The sequence below is a fragment of the Sciurus vulgaris genome, assembly GCF_902686455.1.
Source record: "Sciurus vulgaris genome assembly, chromosome: 4".
In the NCBI taxonomy this organism is placed as follows: domain Eukaryota; kingdom Metazoa; phylum Chordata; class Mammalia; order Rodentia; family Sciuridae; genus Sciurus; species Sciurus vulgaris.
This window is the reverse complement of record NC_136464.1, coordinates 120,229,080-120,253,570: the sequence shown is the minus strand read 5'-3', so window position 1 is coordinate 120,253,570 and position 24,491 is coordinate 120,229,080. Positions and strand designations below refer to the sequence as shown.

The 24,491-nt window shown below is 34.0% G+C and overlaps 2 protein-coding genes across 4 annotated transcripts in view; one reads left to right on the top strand and one right to left on the bottom strand.

The window, feature by feature from the left end:
- The window catches only part of DACH1 (dachshund family transcription factor 1), a 394,019-nt gene that overhangs the window by 229,526 nt on the left and 140,002 nt on the right, over positions 1–24,491 (bottom strand). For all 3 annotated transcript variants that reach the window (XM_079138922.1, XM_079138923.1, XM_079138924.1), the window contains exon 2: positions 632–747. In XM_079138922.1, coding sequence (XP_078995048.1) covers positions 632–747 — 116 coding nt within the window. The remainder of the gene's footprint in view (positions 1–631; positions 748–24,491) is intronic.
- On the top strand, positions 22,126–23,015 carry LOC306660570 (large ribosomal subunit protein eL8). The gene has a single exon (XM_079138944.1). It carries the CDS (start codon positions 22,142–22,144, stop codon positions 22,940–22,942), a length of 801 nt encoding a protein of 266 aa, XP_078995070.1. The 5' UTR covers positions 22,126–22,141; the 3' UTR covers positions 22,943–23,015.

The window sequence follows — 24,491 nt, the reverse complement described above, 5'->3', positions numbered from 1 at the left end:
CGAACACATCTATTTGTTGAAAATCAAATGATTAATTTTTGCTGCAGTACCTTATTCAAGTTCTTCATAGAAGAGAGTTTATGTGGTCCAAGACTCATTTTTTTACTTATACATTTTCAAAATTCTAAGAATAAACTTGCTTTAAATAGTTCTAAGAGAAATTTATTTGAGAAAAATAGCGGATATTCTATTGGACATAGTTGTCATCTGCTGTTAAAAATGCATGCCTCTCATTTCTGGGTTCTTACGGAATGAGAATTAAGTTTAGAATCTAGAGGCCTAGCACGAAGAGCTATCAGTTCACTGACCTTGAGAAAGTCACTGATTCTCTCTGAACTTCTATTCCTTAACAAGAAAATAGAAGCTATAATTTGCTTTTGATATTCGTAGGAGGATTGATTAAAACAACTTCTAGCACTGTGCTCAATTATGTTTCTTTCATTTATTTTAAAGAAAGAAATGATGGTGATCATGAAGCAGTTTCGAAATAAACTGTTAGCAGTAATGTTATTTTAGTGTACACAAAAATAAAATTGATGCATAAAAATACAAGTGTAAAAACAAGTATGTATACAACCTATGATATTGGCTGATTTTTAATATTTTTGGCATAAATAAGTAGCACTCTTACCTGTTGGTGGAATTATTCCAGGAGACATGAGGCCAGGGACAGAATGTGGCATGATATGAGAGTTCTCTGGGGAGGTGACACTTTGAGTCCTCTTAGGAGGCCTTCCAGGTCTAGAACTGAAACAAACAAACAAAAAATTTTACAATTAAGCTGTTGTCTTACACATCATTTCAAAGTTGTTTCAAGTGGTAACATGGACTGTAAATAAATTTGTTTCAAGGACGTTGCTTTGCAGTTAGATGTAATAGACTTCCATCACTAATTAGATTACATGCTGAATTCATTTCCTCATTGAAGATCAGCCACTCCTGATGCATAATTCATAGCCTGCACCTCGTTACCTGCTTCTTCATATTAATATCTATACACAGTTTGAATTGCCTCGTTTGCATATGCTAAAGTTCTGCATGCAGCCTTCAGCACGAAAATTATGCACTAACTTGTAATAATTATTACAGGTCAGCCTGCTATTGATTATGAGACTTTTAAAACCAAATATGTGTAGTACTTGTAATGAATGATATTTTAAGGTTCTTCAGGAAATTAAAAGGCAATGGCTGCCTAAGGAAATGTTCTGCTTGTTTGATTTAATACTACAGTTAGCTGGGAGGTGGAATGAAAGAGTGATTCAGACCTATAGCACATTTTTCGATGATATGTTTTATTACTTCGCACTGCTAGCCTGATATCTAGATGATAAATGACAATACATATCTAATGTGTGAAAAGGTCTTGCAATTTCTTTATTTTTTGTCATTTAAAAGATAAGTCAAGTTATCATTTAACCCTTATTCTATTTAAGTGAACAACCACACTAAGTTGCCTTATTTTTAATATACTAAAATATATTGGAAAAGCTTGGAGATGTTTGTAGAACATCATTGAGAAACTGTCAGTAGAGCATTTTACTTCTGTCTTTAGATAAATAAAAATGTTGTGCTTTTGTTTCAGCTGTAGTTGTCCTTTACATGCCCATTATACAAGATTAATTTTAAAATTATAAAAACAGAGGTTGAAGAGGAGACAAGTCATAGCTGATTTTGTATGAAAATAACATCAAGAATATAATATTAGCAAATTTTGAAACGAACATTGTTAGCACTATATTTCTATCTTTGCCCTCTGTATTATGAATGCACTTTTATGAAATGCTCTTCCATAATTTATTTGGCCAATACACACCTAGATATATCAAAAACGTCAGATACATTCTTTCATAAGTAAGCATTTTCGTGTTTGCCTCAGCTGAGTTCCCTTGCCTTATCAGAAGTTTCAAAGATACTCTTATTTTATGTATGTAGTATATGTGGTCATTGAACAAATAATCACTTAATACCTGCTGTTTTCAAAGCAGTGCACCATGGACAATAATTTGAGGGAATGAGTTCTTAGTCATCAGGAACTTATACTCTTGCCAAGGGAGAAGAATCTGGTGCATAAATAACTGTGATGCAAATTGTAATAGGCTAAGTCCCATAAGAAAGTTGCAACCCATGTCTTAATTGGTACTTCAGCTGATATCTATGTTCAGGGAAGAAAGATGGAGTAAAGCTTTAGAAGAAAATTCATAAGAATGACTAAATGTAGGAAAAGAAAAGAATGGGAGAAAGTACACTACAGTGAGAATATAAGAATAAAAGTAATAGAAATGTATGTCTGGGCTGTTTCAAATGAACTGAGACGTTAAATAGAATAAGGACTAAAACTGCTAGACTTACTGCTGAGGGTCAGATCCTGGAGGGCTTTGGAAAAACAGTAGGGAGATTGTTTGCAAGTTTGGCTGTTTTGTTAACCAATAGGGATACTTTCCTGCTTATTGTTCTGAACTATCTCCCTAGCTAAGTCTTCTTATTCTTCATTATTACTCCTCATCTTTGGTTGGCTTTTAACTCTTGTTATTTGTCTAGGATCAATCAACATCCTTCTAATAGTTTCCATTCTCCCCGAATGATCTCTTCTATTGTCATCACTTAGATGCTAAAGACTAATGGCTAAATATACATCTATGGCCCAGATCTTCCTCCTGGGATTCAGACAGATTGATGTCTATCTAGTAAACATCCCTGCTGAGATGTTTTATAATATCTAAGACTCAGCTTGTCCAAATCTGAACTCAGCATGTGCCCCATTAAAATCTATTCCTCTTTCCCTGGTTCAGCAAAATGGTACCTAATTGACTAAACCAAAAATCCAGGACTCAGCTTTGTCTCCCTCTCTTGCTCACTCTAATATCATCTCTATGAAGACATTTTTAAAAATCCATTCTCTTTCCTTTTTCCCCACTCCTATCTTCCAGATCAACTACTCATTTATTAGTTGACCTACTATTAAGGCTTTCCAAATGCTTCCAAGATCTACCTCCAACTTTGTCCTACTGTAGAGTCTACAGTCTAGACAACTCTCCATACTGATTCCAGAAGATTTTTCTAACATGTAGATTTGACTGTGTTTTACATTTGAGACATTGTGGTAGTTCACAGCTTATGGTGAACAACTCTTATAATTTTTTCTGCAATGTTTGCATTAACCTATTTATCTGTTTTGCTACCAAAACTACATGGCAGAAAGTGCATAAAACATGGCCTGTGTGTCCTTAAAACTTACAATGACACCTGGCTCATTGTATTTGTTTTAATTAGTTTTAACCTATTTGTGAAACCATTTATCCCCGAATTTCTCAAGCATCCCACCTGATCAATACCAGTGATCAAAAACTTTCCAGGATATAAAAAGTAAGGCACAAAGTTTGAAATTCCAATTCTCAACATAGTGCTGAAGATACATTTCAAGTCCGAACAAAGAGAAGAGAGTAATGGGCAATCTCTACCAAGATGCCAGGGAGAAGATAGAAAATGCAGAGGAAGTTAAAGGATTTAAATTTTCAGTCCTTTAGCTTGTTTTCAAGAAAAGGAAACCTTGCAGGAGTGCTTTATTATTCTGGCCACAGGAGTTGTCCTCACAGCTTTCACTCTAGAAGGAGAAGTCAGGCTCCTAAGTAGGAACACTTTAACTCATGCTGTGATTAGAACAGGCCCAGTGGGCTCCTTTCACCACAGATTTCTCCTGCCCAATCTATCACATTGCCTCAAATTCCACCAATAGAGATTTATTGCTTTCAGACTCAAAGCTTGAGTTCTTTTAAAACCTTCCATTAAAATGCAAATACCCTTGGTGGTGGTAACACCCTAAAGCCATCAACTGACACCCTACTGGGGATTACTTTACAATTAGGTGAGAGTGCAGTCTTGAGATACCAATGCAAAGAACAGAAGGGGCCAAAAGAAAAGACTTGGGAAGACAAGTCAAACCACTGACCCTTTTGTCTAAAGCACAAGACCACTGGGCACTCCCCTGGGAGTTATACACAACTTCTCAGTTCAGGGGAAGCAGGGAAACTGATTTATTAATAAGATTTCATTCCTATCATTATTCCTTCATAACTTACCATTAGGTCTCCTGATTGACAGACTTGGTAATCTTTCAATATTACAGTCTTGCTAACTTCTAGAGGGTCACTACTTCCTACAAGACTCTAGGGAAGATAACTTAATTGTAAAACACTTGAATATTCAAATTCCTTTCAAAGAATTTTAGGGATTTTCCAAAAAGAATCTATCTATCTATCTATCTATCTATCTATAGTACGGTGGTCAGAAGCACATATTTTATTGCCTATTCAGACCTAACTATAATATTGACTCTAACAATTTATTAGAAGGTATACCCTTAGTCAATATCTAATTAAATCAGGGTATCTGAATATCTAATTAAATAAGGGTTTGGGGGATAAACTGGTATGTTTTGTTCAAAATCAGTAATTCTTGGACAGAAAAGCTAAAACCCTAAACTGAAACAAGGAAGTGAAATAATTAGCAAAAGCATTTAGAATGATCAATTGCCTCAATAGCAGCCACACTCAACCCAGCCTGATCTACAACAGTGACCCAAGTCTGTCCCAGAGGATAAGAGCAAGCCCAGCTCTCCCAGTTCTAGCCAAACAGAAGACCTCACTTAAATCATTACACTCAGAAGCTTGAATAAAATCACAACTTCAGATTTCAACTTCAGACTTTGTAATTGTTTCAGCCTGCTTCCCACCGTAGCTACCGTACTTCCTTTAGTATTTTCAAACAACTTCATTAAAAGAGGACTACAATTTAGGAATGCTCAAATCCACACTTCATATCCCAAGCACTTAGAGACTCACCCAGCCACACTCTCTCCTGCAGTTCTGAACAAAAAGGTTTCTTTTCAGACAGGTCACCCTGGGTGGTCTTCTTTCCTTCAATTACATCACTAAATCAATCTCATACTAATTTTTGTCTGTCTCTTCCTTGACTGTGTAAGGTTAACCAACACTTTCTAGTCCATTTATTATGTTTACTAAAAAAAAAAAAAAAAAAAAAGGAAAACAAAGGTGATGTGAATTAATAAGAAGCTAAACCCATTGAAGAAATGGAAGGAATTTGAACTGTTGAAGGAGGGCACTTCTCAGATTTTTTTAGTTCCCAAGCTTCTCCATAGACATCATCTCCTACTAATCTCTTCAGTAGTTTTGGAGAAATTAAGTTCGATTATTTCACTGAGATACGGAGTAAAGAAACAAGTAAAATTCAGAAAGAGCCTATAGAAATGTAGACGTAGTTGATCAGTAGAAATGTGGGGTACAAATCCCACCTGTATGGAGGAAGGAGGGTTCAATTCAACCCTTCATTCATTCATTTATCTAAGAGAAAACAGCTACCGTACAGGAACACTGGGGCACACATGAGGACTGTAAGAAATAAAGACGCAGCCCTTTCTTTGTGGTGGAAGATAAAAAATGAAATGGTGTGTGAGGTAACAGTATCACAGAAAATACATGGGAGCAAATGAGCATTGGGATGGGTCCTGAAACACAAATAGGTATTTAGGAATGAAAGTACCTTGGTTATCTAGTCTATAAGAGTTCATTTGCCCTCTCAAATCTGTTTACTCAGGAAAAACTCTGAATCTGTAATATTCTGCACTTTTTTTCTAGTAAATTGGTTCTATAGAACCAAGATAAATGAGAACATTTTACATAGGTATGTTTATATTAAATATGTTCATGTTTCTATAAATAATTTGTTTTGTATTGGAAAGTTACAATCTGCTTAATGATTTGCATATCCACTTGGACATTACAGAGTTAGGAAGACTAATGTTTATGGGTTTATGATAATGTGGAGAAATGTTTATATTCTAAGTGAAGTGAAAAAGCAAGGCACAAACCTGAATCTATAGACAAATTATAGTGAGAGAGAAAAAAAATCAAATAAAGCAAGTGCTAAATACATAGAGAAAAGAGTGAAACACAACTAAATTATTAAGAGTGATTATCTCTGGATTGAGAATTTATTTTTTTTTTCTATACTGAATATTTCAATTTCTCTGTCACAAGCATATGTTTAAAAATTCTAAAAAAATAAACATATAAAAGTAAAACTTCAATAGCTCCAATTATATTTTTCAGGGAATTCATTGTGGATAAATGGTGATCCTGGATATTTCATTGGTACCTACATAAACTCATATAATTTGTCCTCTAAATTCTTAAAAATATCCATTTGAATTCTGAAATATTTGCTAAAAAAAGATATTATATGTAAAACTTTTATCCTTCTAAGAATTATAAAATCTGCCTAAAAGATTAAAATTACAGAAAATCATTGATATCTTCCAGATTAAATCAACCTCAGGAAACAGATCCATCAACTTTGCAAAGGACTTTCTAAGATTAATGTGTGTGTATCTATATTTCACAAAAGAAGCAGTTGATTTATAATCTTCGGTTTATAAATGCACGGCTGTCCTTTAAACTTTGTTAACTGGTTAGTAGAATTTTAATTTTTTTTAAATTTGAGTTTTCTGAAAGGCAACCATCTGAATACTCTAAATGCTCTGTGATTAGCATAATTCTCCCTTTGCATTAAAGTTTTGTTTGGTTTGGTTTTGGGGGGTTTTGTTGATGGTTTTTCTCAGAGTTGGTGAAGTTTGGACAGATACTCTTGAAATGATGACAAAGGTGAGCACTTTCTCAATCTTACTCCCCACAAATTTTTGGACCTTTTGTGTTCTGAAGGTGTGTCTGTCACTCATGCATAGTTCTCAGTACAAATAGACTATGAACCAACTCATCCAAGAGGTGACTTTCTACAGTGACCAAAATACAATGTTGTGTGGGGCAGGAACTTAAAATATCCTCAGGGACAACACATTGAGGGCACCTTCAGTTCACTGGCTCCTGAGCACAAATCACAGAACCCTCACAACTATTTACAAAGCAGGTAATTCAATTCATGAACTGAACAAATACTTACACAAAAAGATACAAAATAAAACTATTCTGTGGGAAAATATACTTCAATAAAAAGTTTTTGTGTTTAAGTTAATTTGGGAACTGCCCAGTCAAACCTATTAAACATATGCATGTGTTCACGAAGAACTTGACAAATTCCCAAAGTTTTAGTATTTTGTTTTGTGAGACAAATTCTCAGAGCTTGCACTACGTTGATATGTATAACAAAACTCCAGGGATGTGATAAAGTAAATATTTACTAAACTGAATTCACCATCAAACCTGTTATTTCCAGGGAGTGTGCTTATTTAGAGACTGATGCTCTAAATGTTCAGTACAATATATATTGCAATTATGCATATCCCTGATCCCTAAACATTATGAAAACATTTCTATGTGTCACAGGTACATGAGAATCGTCACTTGAGAATTATTGTCCAGGAAACCAAAAAAAAATACCAATTTACATATTCTACTGGATGACAGAATGTGGATTTTTACCCTGCATCCCTGAATTCAGCAAAGAATCCTGAGAAGTTCAGTTACAATTACCTGTTAACATCAAATTTTGTGGTTTAAGTTGAATCCTGGGCAATTTTAGAAATAAGTCAAAAGGAAAAGTTTGTAAAGGAGGGAGTCATTCAATCTGAAATATTTTGATTTTCAGGTAGAAGAAACACAAGAGTTGATATGCAAAATACAGTGCTAATGTCAATAAACTGAAATCATAACTAATAAAAACATAAATAGTTGAAGTTAGCTACTCTAGTGAAGAAGAATTTCCATTTTCTGTGACCTCAAAACTCACAGTGCCTAGACTTTAAGTTGTACAGGAAAATTACTTAATACAAAAATCAGTGTCCAAAGCCAAAGACAAAATACCAGAAGTTTCCAGTTCAATTAGAGCTACTAAACACTGAATTAAAAATTACCCCATATAAGAATTAAAACATATTGGACTGTAACTAAGCCATTCTTAAGCATTTGTATGTTGTGGTAACAATTAGTGACAGCCTAAAACACTTGTGTACCCCTCTCATTAATTCCATAACTTGGGAAAATCTAACCCTTAAGCTTATAAATCTGCTCTGTTTTAGAATTCATACATGAAGTCCAAGTAAAGAAGTTTCTTTAAAAAAGCATTAAATATATTAGATATGTTAATCTTAGAATTAATATATTAACCTAGTTTAAGAAGTCTTAAGTGAATATTGTCTTGAACTTAATCTTTATCAAATAGGGGCACTTCATATATTCTTGCCTCAATTTGTGTCAATGGTAAGGGACCCTTTAAAAAGTACACCAAATTATTTATCAGTAAAAATTTATTTCATGTATATTTTAAGACTAAAATTAATTTAATAAAATTTAAATTTTTAATTAGGAAAACATTGAAAATGTAATATTGTTTATTTTTATATATCTGTGGCATATACCATATATCCATAAACATAATATTGCTCCCAGAGTGCAATTTGTTTGCAAATTTCACTTAGGGACATGTTTGTCTAGACAGCTCTAGTGGTTTGGATATAAGGGGTCCCACAAAAGCTCAGGATGGACAATGCAGGAATATTCAGAGGTGAAATGATTAAGTTATGGAAGCTATAACCTAATTTTAGTGGCTTAATCCATTTGATATATCAATAATGTGAATGAATTACAGGTGGTAGCTATAGGCAGGTGAGGCATGCCCATAGGAAGCAGTCACTGAGGCATGCCCTTGGGGATTTTATATCTTGTTCCTGGCTCTCCTGCTGTGGGCTCCTCCTCTGCTAGCTTTCTCTCTCTCTCTCTCTCTCTCTCTCTCTCTCTCTCTCTCTCTCTCTCAAGTTCTGCTTCACCTCTTGAACCATGAGCCAAAAGAAAAACCTTACAATTTTCTTTTTTTCTCATGAGTCTTCCATGTCACAGATGAGTCTACATGTAACACATGATTTTTTTTATGGTGCAAAGTTTTAATAGAATCCTTCAAAGAACAAGTCTTGAACTAATTACAAACAACTATAAATGTCTTTCTTAAAAAGTTTTAGGAAAAGTTAATATAATACTGTATTAATATCTTTTTCACAGTTCCTGTCATACCTCGAAACCACATTTTACGAAATGGAAATTAATAATAAAAGATATTCCAACTAAAACAGGCAATCTAAACTAATTTATATAAGTTAGGGACTCCATGAGCACAAAGAAAAAAGTTTTCTTTCTTATAATCTTTCAATTTGAATTTCAAATGATTACAACTTCTCAGCAATTACTATTGTCTACATTTTGTTAGAACCAAAATCACGTATTTAGTCTTTCATTTCAATGGTACATGCCAAGAGCCTGTTCATAAATATGCAGTGGCTATGGTTGACTATCATTCTGTTTTTGCAGATCATCTTTAATTTGGCCCCAATTTGCACATATTTCTTCAGTCTCAAAATAATATTGAATTCTTCTCTGTAGCAGATGCCACTTCCAACAATCTGAAGGCCCTCTTCCCAAATGTTTTCATTTTGTTTTGAAATAGTAGATAAAATAATTGTAGTTATATTATGTTGTCTAACTACCAGGCACTTACTAAGTTCACTATGTGATCTAAGTCTATTAATAGTCATGAAAAACTTTTGAAATAGATACTATTGTTATCCTTCTTTTACTGATGTTGGTGGACATTGAAACACCACAAAACAAAATGGCTTACTTGATATTTCACCTATAAAAAACAAAAGGGGCAGGAAGTGAGTCATGCAATCTGCCTGCAAAGGCCTATCCCTGAGCACCGTGCAAGGAGACAACCGTAGCATATTTGTGTGTGAATTTGGTTAACATACATTAATTAAACATGTTAATTTGCCTGACCCGCAACATACATGTGGGAAATATCACTAGGATACTTTCCTTGACTTCAAGTAGCACACAATCTATTTTGAAAAATAGTAAAGAAGTAGATAGAAAATGGATTGCTGTGGGGATACCATGTGGGAGCGCTTCAAGGAAGATGAGGTATGAAAGGAAGCTAGTAACTGAGGAAGGTCAAGGGGAGGGAGATGCTAAGGGAGGAAACATCCACAGAGGCAGGTCCCCATTATACACATTATGCACACCAATACACACACTTCTCTAATGAAGTCCTGGATAGCTCAAAGTCATGATTCATTCTTTCCTACAAAGAATGGCTAGCATCACACAGCCTAGTACGTAATCCTTGTCTAATAGTTTCATTGATTTCATCTTCTCACTCCATACTGTCTCCATACTTTCTACCTTGAGAAATGTATTAGATATGTAGTAGGCACTGATTTTTGAACAACTACTGTAGCATATCATGATTTTTAACCTACTTTAAAATGTCTCTTTTTTCTGATATCTTATTCAAAAAGAACATAATTTAGTGTTGTATGATCAACTTTATAAAAGAAATTTGAATATAATCAGTAACTAGCCCATCTTCCTTTGATATTTTACTCTAACAGGGGTTTGTATCCATAACAAGGAAGTTCATTAATTAGTCAACTGAATTTAATTTTATTTTTCTGTACTTACTTATTCTCAATCTGAATCATAATTGTTATCATATACTTATATAGATGTAGAAAATATTTTATAAAGAAATCAGCACAACACAACAATAAGGAGAGGGAAAAAAGTATGTTTCAATCTTTGTTTACTAAATCAATCACAAACTTAGTCTATACACACACACATCTATTGATACAAATAACCTCACATAAAAGTCAAAAAAGCAGAAACCATAGTTATATTTATATTAAACTATTAGTCCTTAGAGATGTAGTTTCAAATAAGAGTGAAAAACAAAACCTATTAAATCAAAACTCTTGTCTCCTGCTTATGAATGCAGAGACAAGATGGCTGACTCAACCTCAAATGCATGTTTTCACCCTCCACTGACAAGTTATTTGTATGCTGCCTCTGGAGGAAATGTACATAAGTAATTTGTTTGAGAAACCAGTTATTAAAAAATAATACAACCTCCATTCTCCTCCACTGTGTAATGCATGGAGAGCTGTCAAAAAATGTAGTTTCCAAACACAGAGATTCAGATACCAACCCCAGAATTCAGGGACCTCCTGACAACTTTTCGATTCTCCCATGAGAATTCTGGGCCTATGAACTGATGAAAGGATGATATTAAGACAGACAAAGGTATGCTGTTTCCAGCCCACAGAGATTTTATAACGTGGCTAATTCATTATGTGACATGGATGTTATGTTAGAGAAGCAGCAAACATTGCTATTAATATAATTTACATTAATTGAATTCTATTTAATGCTTTATGAAATTGTTTTCTTTAATGAATGGTCTTTTAATACTAATGTTAGATTTTATAAGAATTTATGATATAAACTTCTGGATCATAGAGTTGGAGAAGACACTGGCAATTATCTTTTTGAACTGGTATAGACACTGCTTTAAGATGGGATTTTTTTCTCTTTCCTGGAATAGTGGGCAGAGACTGTTTTTAAAATCCCATCATTATACTAATTCCTCTGATCTTTTGGGTCTAATAGTGTTTAAATTATCTACAGCACAATGGCTTATATAGAGATGTATTTATAGACACCAGGAATTCTTTAGAGTACTTCATGAATTTTATTTCATTTGCTTTCCAGAAAGTTGTAAGATGGATATATTATTGTTTCCATTTTAAAAATACAGACACTACAGCAAATATACATTGAAGTAGAGTGTAACTCTAAACCAAAGTATAGATTTTCTTATTCATTATATCAAATAGAAAAACTGTTTCTTGATTAAACCTTGTGCCCAACATTACAACAGAGAGAATTCTAGAGGAAATAATAACTGATATGTCTTGATTTCTTACAATGGTAGATAAAATTCCACATTGCAATCAATTTGTTAATCTGAATGCTTTTTGGTAGATTATCTAGTATTTAAAAATATGCTCCAGCCTTAGTCCACCAAACTATCCTCAAAGTCTAGGACTATCAATCTGTTGATCTGCACCAAATATGTTCTCTCTTCTCAATGTTATGAGTGTACACGGAAACGTGAGATAGCCACTGGTACTAAGGCAGATCCTAAATACTGTGACAGAGACAACAAAATCCAACGATCTCTCCAGAATAGGGCTTCTTACTAGTGGAATACACGGTGATGTCACTAAGAGTCAAATTATTTAAAGAAAAAAAAAAGAAAGAAAAAGAAGATAAACTTGTAGACAACATCAAGAAGGAAAAGACATTTGTGACGGGTCATGAATCAAAAGTATGATTGCAACTAATGGAAGAAAGGTGATAAAAAGGCATTCAAGGTCTTCAACTGTCACAGTCAAGGGCTTCAGTGCCAAAAAGTGTAGAGTATATCAGAAAGAATAGTTGGTTAGGACCCTCGAGAAATGCTTCATTTGCACAAAATTATTGAAATCACTTTTATATATTCGGTATGCTGCTTCTGTGTATTATAGTCCCAGATATATTGCAAGGCCTTTGCAGTAAAGACCTACTTTGTTTCTTGCGAAGCCCTTTGAACTCTTCAGTACAGAGGGCAGAAAATCTGTGTTCAATAGTGAGGACCATCTAAAACAACAGGGGTGAGCTTGGTAACAGATTATATTTATAAACAGCAAGGCAAATATGGAATATCGAGAATGAGGCATTTAGAGAAGAGCAATGTATGACTTACTGTAACATTAGGAAGTGACAATATGTGAAGAACAATGTCTCACAATTTTATAGTTTTCATGTGGTTAACATGAAATTTAATTTAGCTATTATTGTTAAGATGGAGATAAAAATCCTGAGATCTAATGACTCAATTAACAATGCAAATATTATGCTAAACACTGGCATGCATTATATAATTTAATCTTCACAATAATGCCATAACATAGTTGTTATCATTATTCCCATTTTGTGGATGAATGGAATGGTTCCCAGTGAGAGAAAAATAGGTCACAGACACCAGTTACAGAACTGACTTGAATGAGTTCTATCTGAGCCAAAGTCCATCATGAATTGCCATGCTAATCATAAAAATGTTTCAGCCTTTAAGAAATTTTCATCAGAAGTAAATGCCACATTTCGAAGATTGTTGGAATTCACTTTTAAGACTATTTATAGGCTGGGGAGATAGCTCAGTTGGTAGAGTGCTTGCCTGGCAAGCACAAGGCCCTGGGTTCAATCCCCAGCACAGCAAAAAAAAAAAAAAAAGACTATTTATACTGCCCAACTTTGAATATAATTTCTATTCCAAAAATAAAAGAGGCCATCTTTGCATCTTTGGACTTATTGTTGCTACTTCCTAGAATGTTCTTCAGTAAGAAGTTCCCATGGCTCATCTTCCAGAACCAAGTGGCACTGAATCTACTTAATAGCTCCCCTCTCCCACTCCACTGCATTTTTATCCTAAGTATTTTTCAGAAGTACTATGTATTTACTTGTTTATTGATTATTATCTGTTTTTGCAGATTCCAAGAGGGCAGGTATTTTAAATGTTTTGTTCACTAGCATATCTACAGCATATAATAACAATGTCTAGCACAAAGAGGGAAATTAATAATTGACTATTAAATGAAAAAAGTTAATGAAGAGTGGAAGGAAGGAGCAGATGCTCATTGCTGATGTTTGGGTATCTGAATCTACATTGTTTTAGTAATTTAAGTATTTAAAAGGCTGGGATTCTGACATGTCAGTATGTTTTGTGTGGTGCCAATTTGATAATGATGGTTAAGTGGAAGACTGTTAAGTTATCACCCTCTTCGAATTATCTTTACCTCTAACTGGGAACTCTGGATTTGCCTTAGCTCTACAAAATGAGGTGGCTGTAAAGAAAATAATCCACAAATTTTTAGCTGATGAGAACCTGTGGAACTTGAAATCATCAACCAAGGTATTCCATGTCCAAACATGTATATTTTTTAACTTGATTTAAAAACCTAGGCACAGGTACTTGAAAATTTAATTCACACTTCCACAATAGAGCATGCATTCATATGAAAGCCCTAAAATGTTGCATTCCATATCACTGGAGGGCTAAGTTATAGGAAAGTGGTGTCAGGTCAATTTCCTAGCTGATATGGTTTGGAAAAGCATTCCCTCAAGTTCCTGTTTTAACATCTGGGTCCCAGAGCAAGACTGTTTGTAGATTGCAGAAGCTTTGGAAGTTGGGGCCCAGTGGGTCATCCTTAAGTCACTGGGGGCATGCTCCTGAGGGGGACTTGGGACTTTCAGTCTCTTTGCTGCTGCTTCTGTCATGAGGTAAAGCAGTTTTCTCGGCTATGTATTCTCCTCATGATATGCACCCCTTGCCAGAGACCCAAAAATATGGGCCACACAATCTTATAGTGAATCCTTCAGGACCTTGAACTTTATCTTTTGATAAGTTAACTGCCTGGGGTATTTTGTTATAGTGATGAAGACAGAATCATATACCGGCTATTTGAAGAGCAGAGATAGATTCTCACCTAAAGCATTTAAAAAAGTAGATTAAATAATTCCATATTTAAACCTAGAAAAAATTAAAAGAAAACTATCCTTAAGATAATAAGGAACTTTATAATCACAGCATTAATGCCACTTAAGAGAATTCTATTAAGAGAATGATTAATAGAATTATCTATGTATAAATTAAAAGCATTTTTAGGAATACTAATGTTGAAAAAGTGACAAGAAAGGAATATGTTCATGTCAAAGTCAAATATTAAATGACAAATTAGTATAAATAGAAAATAATACCAATATATAATTAATTAAACTTATTAAAAGATTTACAACCTCACTAGTAAATAAGGGATTAAAAGTCAAATTATATAAAAAATACATTATGTCTACCAAATTAGCAAAGCTGATATACAGATACTACAAACATACATACACATAATATATCTCAAGAACTATTTAATGTTATACATAAAAATTTATAATGTGAATACTCATTAAATCAATACTTTTATACTGAAAAATTATCAGTTCATCCTGAGGAAATAATGAGAGAAAATATGCAAAAATGAAACTCCAAAGGCTCATAAAATTAGGTTGAATAAATGATGATATTTTGTAGACTAAACTTCAAGTAGGGTATTAAAATTACATATTTTAGAATGCTAGATAAAACGGATACAAAAGCATGCCATGTTTATGTTATGACATTTTAGACCACAGTAAAATCATCATATTTTATATAATCATCAGTAATTTTCCTTTATCAGAGTGAATGATGTATTCTCTTCAATTTATTCTTTATTAGTTTTTTTTTTTTTCAATTTTCTAAGTACTTGCCATTGAACAAGTTTGAGTATGTGTTGTAAATCAGAAAAGTATTCAGAGGTAGTTTGGCGCTAAGCAAAGAAAATTATTTGTTGAACAAGAAAACTCAACATTTAATGCTCTAAAAATGTTAAATCAAAACAAATTGCATATGCACAAGAGAATATTCTGAACCATATGCATGAAGAAAAGTAAATAATCTGAAATAGATTCTAAACTTCCTGAATATTAGCAGTGTAACATCTAGACTTCACTGATTAGAACTTATGACTTGGTTATGCTCCTTTACAAACTGAGAAACTTTGGGTCACTTCAGCTTCTTAAATACCAAGGAGGGCTAGAATTGCAAAGAAAATTTTTGTCACAAAATAATATGTCAAAAACTGAAAGCAGATAATAATAATAATAATAAATAACAATAATAAAAATGAATGTAGACACAAGGATTGCTAACTACATAAAAAATTCTCATCTTAACATTTTGAAGCAATCAGACAGTTTTTGAAATGTCTTTGGATTTTTGTTAGCATTTAACCTGACTTCTCTGGAAACAAGCTTTCCATTCTCCCAAACACGAAGGTTAATTTTTTAGGCCTTAGCAGTGAATTTTATTAATTCTCAAGGACTTTCTGATTGAGTGACAAAAGAGTAGCATCTCTTCTTATAAGGGAGGATCTTTGGCACGGGAGCCCCATACTCTTTTAGTGGATTCATTGATAAGATTTATTCTACCTCAAATGGGTGATTTGTGGTAAGCAGCTTCTTAACAACAAAATCTACTGTTATGTAAGCATACCATTTGAACAGAATGAAAAAAAGACAATGGCAGAATCTTGTGTTAAAAGGTATTTTTAACAGGGCCAGGTGGCGCACACCTGTAATCCCAAGGGCTCAGGAGGCTGAGGCAGAAAGATCTCAAGTTCAAAACCAGTCTCAGCAACTTAGCAAGGCACTTAGAAATCAGCAAGACCTGGCCTCTAATAAAATATTTAAAAAGGGCTGGGGATGTGGCTCAGTGGTTAAACTCCCATGGGTTCAACACCCATTACCAAAAAAAAAAAGGAAAAACTACCAAAAAAAAGAAAAAAAACAACAAAACAGGTATTTTTAATTAGTGCAAGAAATTTTCTTGTTTTCATCCTTCACACAAAACTTTTCATCAGGTCCAAAGAAATATTTGCGGAGATCCCTTTAATGTCTATACTTGTCCTATATATAAGCTGCAATGCCAAAGAAGGAATATCAAAAGTGACATAACCAACCCAAATTACACAAATACATATGTGTGAACGTGCACCTGTATGCAGTGCTGTAAGTTTCCCTCTTCTTCCTTCTTATCAAAAGAATGATTTTTGTTGTTTGGGGTTTTGAGGGATGTTTTGGTGCTGGGGACCAAACCCAGGGCCACAGGCAACCTGCACTTAATCACTGAGCTACATCCTCAAAATATTTCTAACATTTAGCCATACCATATCCTTCTCATTCTATTCGTTATTACAATACTGTCTTTCTAAAAATTAGGCACGGCAAGCAGTCACCATGTCTCATGACTGTAATCCCAGGAACGAGGCTGAAACAAGAGGATGGCAAGTTTGAGATCAGCCAGGGCAACTTGGCAAGATACTATCTCATCATAAAAATTAAAAGGGGCTGGAGATACAGCTCAGTGGTAGGGTTCCCCCAAGTTTAATCCCCATGATCACCAAAAAAAGAAAAAAAAAATCAAGCAAGGCACAATAGTGTATATGTTAAACTTAAATTACTCAGATCTAAAGAATTTTGAAAAATATGAAATTTCTCAAATTAAAAAGACTCTCACATCATTTTCATATAAACTTCACTATTTTGACAGTAAATTAAAATGAATATCATACAGCATGCTTAAATCTACATTTCTTGTGAAATAATTTTCTAAAGTTTGCCAACAATGAATTAGTTTCTTGATTAGCTTCAAGTACTATGAAACAGAGAAGAAAGAAAGTAATTCTGGGCTTATATAAGCATCTACCTTGAGTAAGCTTAGCAAGTAAACATTAACAAGTGCTTTGCATACTATTTACTTACAATAGTCCGATAAAACAATAAACTTCTGAAAGCAATTACTTTAAATTTATTTTTGCTCTACATTGAAACAGAAAATATTGTCACACAAAAGGTAGCATTGAACTTGTATAATCATAGAGATTTATTGAGACAAGGAATGATGCTGATTAAAAAAATAAAAAGCATTGAAATACACCCTAACATCTTTCCTGAAACACATGATAATAATTATCTCAGGAAAAGGTGGTGCTGACAACAGCATAAATGATGCCGCCAAATGGAGACTTAATTTTATTTTAAAGGATTAAGCCATAAATTACTTCTTTAAAATTAGTGAGAAAAAAATAAACCCCTTCTAAAGTCAATTTAATCAATTCACAAGAATTTTGCACAAGAGAAAAAATTATTAGACCATAACATTTCAAGAGGTTATATGAGAATCATATTAAAGAGCCTTGCCACTGTTACTCAGGAACTAATTAGGAATATATATGACTGAATTTTCAAATATCTGTTTAACAACCTGTATTCTAACATATTTATTGCCATTTCAATCTATATTTTACAATGTAGTTGGTCAGGGTTGCATCACTTTTAAAATGTTCTCTCTTCAAAAATTCACTTCTAAATAAGAACTTAATTTCCTTACTTACAATACCCCAGCAGAGTCAAAGGATAACAGGCATTTAATAAATTCACGTTGACTAACAGGCTATTAATTATTCAGTTTGCTCCTTCCTCCCACCCTTGCCATCCTTTATTGTGGGATGAGAAATACACATTTTTTCATTGTACAAGGTTTTCCTTCCTTTGATTTTGGGCTTGCTATGGGACTTCCTATGACCAATGGCATGTGAGCAGAGATGACATATGACATGACTAAGATTCGGGCATGCACCACCTTAGCTCTGTCCTTTCCTGAGCTCCTGCCTCCTCCATGAGAACACCTGGGTCAATAGACAACAACAGAGCTCAGCAGAGTCCTCACTGATCAGCACAAGTAGTAACATGAGTTACCAGAGCTAGAAATAAATGTCTGTCGTCATAAGATAGTGAGATTTGGGGCATTGTTCATTGCTGTAGGTAAGGCTGACCAGGCCAGATACGTCATAAATATCATAATTATTTGTTGTAACTATTTAAAATGTCTGAGCATAAGTAGGCCAGAGATCAATTGCAGATATAAAGCATCAGAAGTAAACAAATGACTTTTGAAAAGAAAACGGAAGCTTTCCAGTCCTGTGGGTAAGGTAAGGAATCACATAGGAGTCAGACTAGATACCTCACGGAACTAGTCTGTTCCTCTCTGCTAATTCATCTTCATCAGGCGAAGTGGAGGGGAGGTTGGAGATGGAATGATGTTACAGATTACTTGAAGCATACATGTTAAGACTTGGATATTTAACAAACATTGACTAAGAATTACACTATATTACATACATGCAGCCCTAACGTGAAGTTATTACTATGTAAAACTTTTTACTGAGTTCAAATTAACGTAACAAAACTAATTTTCTACCTACTTAAGGATGACAATTTCTTCAAATAAGGAAGAATAGAGATAAATGTTTTAATAAAAATTAAAATCTATTTATTGTAAGTGCACTTCTTTGCTTCTAAAATCAGTAATTTCTCCAATGAACTTTGATTAAATGACTATTAATTTGCATTCACATCTTATGGTAGCAATGCTAAGTCTAACACATACATAAAAACAATCCATTGTGTCTGAAGATAATGCTGAGTAGAATTTAAGAAAAGGACCTAAAACTATCAGATATCCAAACGAACCCAGTGATTATTGTCAAGGTAAATTATTGTATGCCTTGAACTAGACTTTTCTCAAGCAATAATACATTCTTTAATTTAAAAAACTTTTGGTATTAAGAATTGAACCCAGTGGTGCTTTATCACTGATCTATATTTCCAGTCTTTCTTATTTACTTTATATTTTCGTTTTTTAGGTTAGACAGGATTGTACTAAGTAGCTCACTACATTGCTGAGGCTGACCTCCAAATGCCAATTGTCCTGCCTCAGCTTCCTAAGTTGCTGAGACTATATATGTGCACCGGTGTGCTTGGCCCTCTAGCTATTTGTGTTGATATTTTGATCTTCATTTATCCAGTGATTCCAAGTTGGGAATAAGAATAAGGTCTATGACTCGAAGTAAGAAAATATTGATCATATAGCACTACTTATGACCAAAATACCATTAGTTCCAACTCTTGGTACATTGAAGTTCATTTGAAGAAACTAGCTTATTTTTCAAATGAAAATCTGCTTACAATGAGTACATAAGGACCACTGAAGTGTATGGAAGACAGTGGTTTAAACATCATTAAAAAATCATTAAACATCATTAAAAATGAATTTATTCAAAAAATGTTTTTGTGGATTTGAATTCTTTATTGAATTCACACAGCCCAAGACTATAAATGAATGCATAGGCAGAGAGGCAATTTGTGACTAAGAAAAATTCCTCCAATTCTTAGATAGCAAAAACTTGGGGAAAGCTATTTCTCCTGTTAGTAGGCAAAAGACTATAACTACCATTTCCATCCATGTTTGGAAAGTCTTTTTTTTTTTCCCTTAAAAAATCAAGCATAGACGTGAATAGTCTAATCCTGTTCAGTGTGCCATGCAGTCTTCTGAATTAAATCAATCAATTGTTCTCAAGGTTTTCAAGGAATTTTGTAAGTGTGCTTCTCAGTTCCTATCTCTTTCTCACCCCTTTCCATTACAGCCCACCTTCCCCAACAACTAATCATTAACCTAAGTCTTTATTTTTCTGGACATCATACAATATCGTTTATTCATTTTTAGGACTTTTTTTTGCTGTTAATCAAGAAATCTATCGCGTGATCGCACTCATAAACATTTCGTAAACTTACCACCCAGCTACAAGTCTTACAACAACTTAATCAGAAAGAGTATTTCAGCTACAAGTCTTACAACAACTTAATCAGAAAGAGTATTTCCTAATGTGAACATTTTCAGACCTTAGTATGTAACCCTAAACAGTGGTAGAGCTTTTTTTTTTTTTTTTTTTTGAACAGCAAAGCATTCTTTTATTACAGAAAGTGATTCACAATTCCAGTTTCCAAATAATTACATATAATTTTCATAACTTTCTCTAACACCTTTGTAGATTTACACATCTCTTACACATTTCAAATGAGTTTTATTTATTCATTTATTTTTTACAGTTTTAGGTAATTTGGGGATGAATTTTGATGATCAGCTGTGCATTGGGACAAGGCCATTTGAAGTCAATGTTTACTTAAATGTTAAAGACACTATTCATCATATCTCTGGCTTGTTGAATTTATGATTCATGGCTTACAATACCAAAATTTTAAACAGTTGAATTTATGACCTATTTTCATTCTCTTCCTAGAATATTCCTCAACAGAAAGAAGTGAAAGCAAAGTTTGTCTATATGTTAGCAGTATGGACAATGAGTGATCCTATAGAAGTGACCCTCTCCCAATAAAGATAGTATGTATGCAAATATTCAGATTTGAAGTAATCAGTGAGACATAATTTCTCAATTTGTTGTATATTTCTTTTTAAAGACCTAAAATTAAACAAAAACATGTGAAGTAATTACTTGGACATCTTCCATCCTCCTTGCACACTGGTTTGATGCAAAAACAAAATTGATTTCCTTACAGATATGAACTATAATATTTTCTTTATGCTTTTATCTGCCAAAAAACTGTTACAGGATAATTTTACTTGCTCATGGTAATTTCCTTCCACTACACAATTTTATTCTATTCTGACTGAAATATGCATTCTTATTTTAAGTACTACTTAATGTTCAATAAATGGCAAAAAGTAATCATTCTTATTTTAGAGACAACTAAATACTTAATATTTTATAATACTTCTTTGAACTCCATTTCAATTTGAATTCTCACATTTATAATGAATCTATCTCAATAGTATAAATAGTTGACTGTTTAAATTGTTTCAAAGACCTTATTGGTAAACTATATTTTTCATTTTATAAAAGATAATTTTTCCCAAATTATTTGATAGGAAACCATTAGAGAAACCCACATTTAAGTGTTTTTCTCCCTTAATACAATTCACATTTAATCATAGTTCAATACAATCACATGCAATTCAGTATAAATTACTGAGCTTCTCTTCTTATGAGGAAACTTAATCAGATACAGAACTTCAGAGATTAAGACATGACCTTAGTGGAACTCATAAGCATGTCTGTGTCACATATCCATATATACAACCAACATTAAATGGTAAGGGATAGTAAAGGTGTTGAACTACACACTGTGGGAGAATTCCTTGAAAAGGTTCTGCAGAGTGTACAATCTGAGCATTTGTACAGCATGCATGTTAAGAAGAGATTCTTCTGCTGGATTTAATACTCTGCTGTCACCATCTTGAATTCCTATCATTTTTTAAAAATAAGGGGCCCTGCATTTTCAGCTTGTATTAGGTCTGGCCTGAATGTGAATCTTCTACATGGAGCCAAAAGCAGATGGTAAACATTGGGAAAATAAGCTCTAAGCTTTTCAGAATGCTTAAGATCTGATTTGGATCTTGAAGGATAATTGGAAGTTGGCAAGGGGAAAGAAGGTGAGGAAATTCCATAGGAAGAAATTCAGCAGACAAGTATGAAATAAAATTCATATAGAAATAATAATTAGGCTCTTAGATCTAAAGAAGATAAAGTTGAAAGAATAATTTGTAATCAGAATTCCAAAGGCCTTAAAAGCCTAGCTATAAGACTTGATCTTATATTCATAAAAAAAATGGTAACTTTCAGCAATGCAATGTATAGTATGAAATGTGAAGTTATGCAGAAAGATGGGATGGTGGAACCTTTGCTAGAAAATGATAGCAGAAATCTATATTAAAAAATGAAGAGCTGCCCAAGATGCCGAAAGGAAAGAAGGCCAAGGGGAAGAAGGTGGCTCCGGCCCCCGCCGTGGTCAAGAAGCAGGAAGCCAAGAAGGTGGTGAACCCGCTGTTCAAGAAGAGGCCGAAGAACTTCAGCATCGGACAGGACATCCAGCCCAAAAGGGACCTTACTCGCTTTGTAAAGTGGCCTCGCTACATCCGGCTGCAGCACCAGAGGGCTATTCTCTATAAGCGGCTCAAAGTGCCTCCTGCGATTAACCAGTTCACCCAGGCCTTGGACCACCAAACAGCCACCCAGCTGCTCAAGCTGGCCCACAAGTACAGACCAGAGACGAAGCAGGAGAAGAAGCAGAGGCTGTTGGCCCGGGCTGAGAAGAAGGCTGCTGGCAAAGGGGATGTCCCCACAAAGAGACCACCAGTCCTTCGAGCAGGAGTCAATACTGTCACCACCTTGGTAGAGAACAAGAAGGCTCAGCTGGTGGTGATTGCACATGACGTGGATCCCATCGAGCTGGTTGTCTTCCTGCCTGCCCTGTGTCGCAAGATGGGAGTCCCTTACTGCATCATCAAGGGGAAGGCCAGGCTGGGACGTCTGGTTCACAGGAAGACGTGCACCACGGTTGCCTTCACACAGGTTAACTCGGAAGACAAAGGAGCTCTGGCTAAGCTGGTGGAAGCTATCAGAACCAACTACAATGACAGATATGATGAGATCCGTCGCCACTGGGGAGGCAACGTCCTGGGTCCAAAATCTGTGGCTCGAATCGCCAAGCTAGAAAAGGCAAAGGCTAAAGAACTCGCCACGAAACTGGGATGAACGTACACGGTTGGGTTTCTGTACATAAAAATAATAAATTGTCCTTCATCCAGAAAAAAAAAAAAAAAATGAAGATAAGCTATAGGAGAACAATGAAACAGAAGACAGCATGAGGCAAGTATTCAAGGACATGGTGCCTTATAAACAAAACCACAGTTTGCCTTTTATTCTACAAGTGAACCCATAAGAAAGCTTCACAGGTCCACCAAAATATAGAAAATGGTCATGTACATAGAGAGTAATCCAGTTATTTTTTCTGAAAAGCCAGTAATCACCTATAAATTAAAATTCAGCATGGAAGTTTTGTAGCAAAAGAGTATTAATTTGCACTAAAACCCAACTTTTTTTAAAGTAAAAATGAAGCTCTGATCAAGAATCCATTCAACATGCATAATGCAAACTATATCTTCTTCACAGTTTATTGATAACCTCTCTTTCTCTGTAACTCTAAAACAACCAGTTAACATACCATAGAGTTAAAGAGTAAGATTAAAATGAACTTGACATGATTGAATTTTTTCACTCTTTAACTTAGTTCCCTTGAAATAGGGATGCAACTATATTAAGTAAGGAAATGACTCCTTTTGGAGAGAAGGTCCTCAAATATCAATATAATCACTCTTTTAAAATATAGATCTAGATAGTTCACTTTGGGTTAAAAAATGTTTAGTAGATGAAAATTTTAGATGAAACTTTCTGGAGTTTTCAAAATCAAACTGTTACTTTTGTAAAATTTCATCAAAACTATAAACTTGAATAAATCAAAATAATAATATGGAGAACATAGTAAATAAGCACAGTAATTATAAAATAAATTTGTTGAAGGTTTAAATAACATAGTGATTACATTGTATTAGATATTATAAGCAATCTAGGGACATTTAAAGTATATGAGATGATAGGAATAAGTTATATACAAATAGTACGTCATTTTATATAAGGGTCTTAAGAATCCCCAGATTTTGGTATTGATGGAGAAATCCTGGAATTCTATGGAAAACCTGGAACCAATCCCACTAGGATACAGAAGGATAATTGTAATTCAATATCAATAAATATATAAATTAAAATTTTTAAAAAATATACTTAGCTTCATGGATTCTTGTATGAAAAATTAAATGAATTCAGTGAAATACCTACAAAGTAAATAATTAACTTAAAATTCTTATTGGATCTTTGGAGAATTCTTTGTTGGAAGAAACTTTAAACTTGACTTCTGGGATAAATTTTAGAAAAATTAAATATTTCTTATCCACTTCATATTACAGCCATTTAGTGCACTGGAGCATGAACAGATCAAACAATACCCTAGTCAGTTATTGTGTATAAAAGTAAATAATTACATCCCTTTATCGATGAGGAACAATGGTTCTAAAGAGAGAGAAAACATGACTGCAAGGCCATTGAAGTTAAGCAATATATATTTAGGCCATACACTAGGCTGGATCCTTGAACATGCAAGGGATTTATTTCTAACTCTTCATGCCCTGGGAAAATCTGGCCAATAATAAATTCAAAATACACAGCAATAAAGAGCAGGAAAATAACA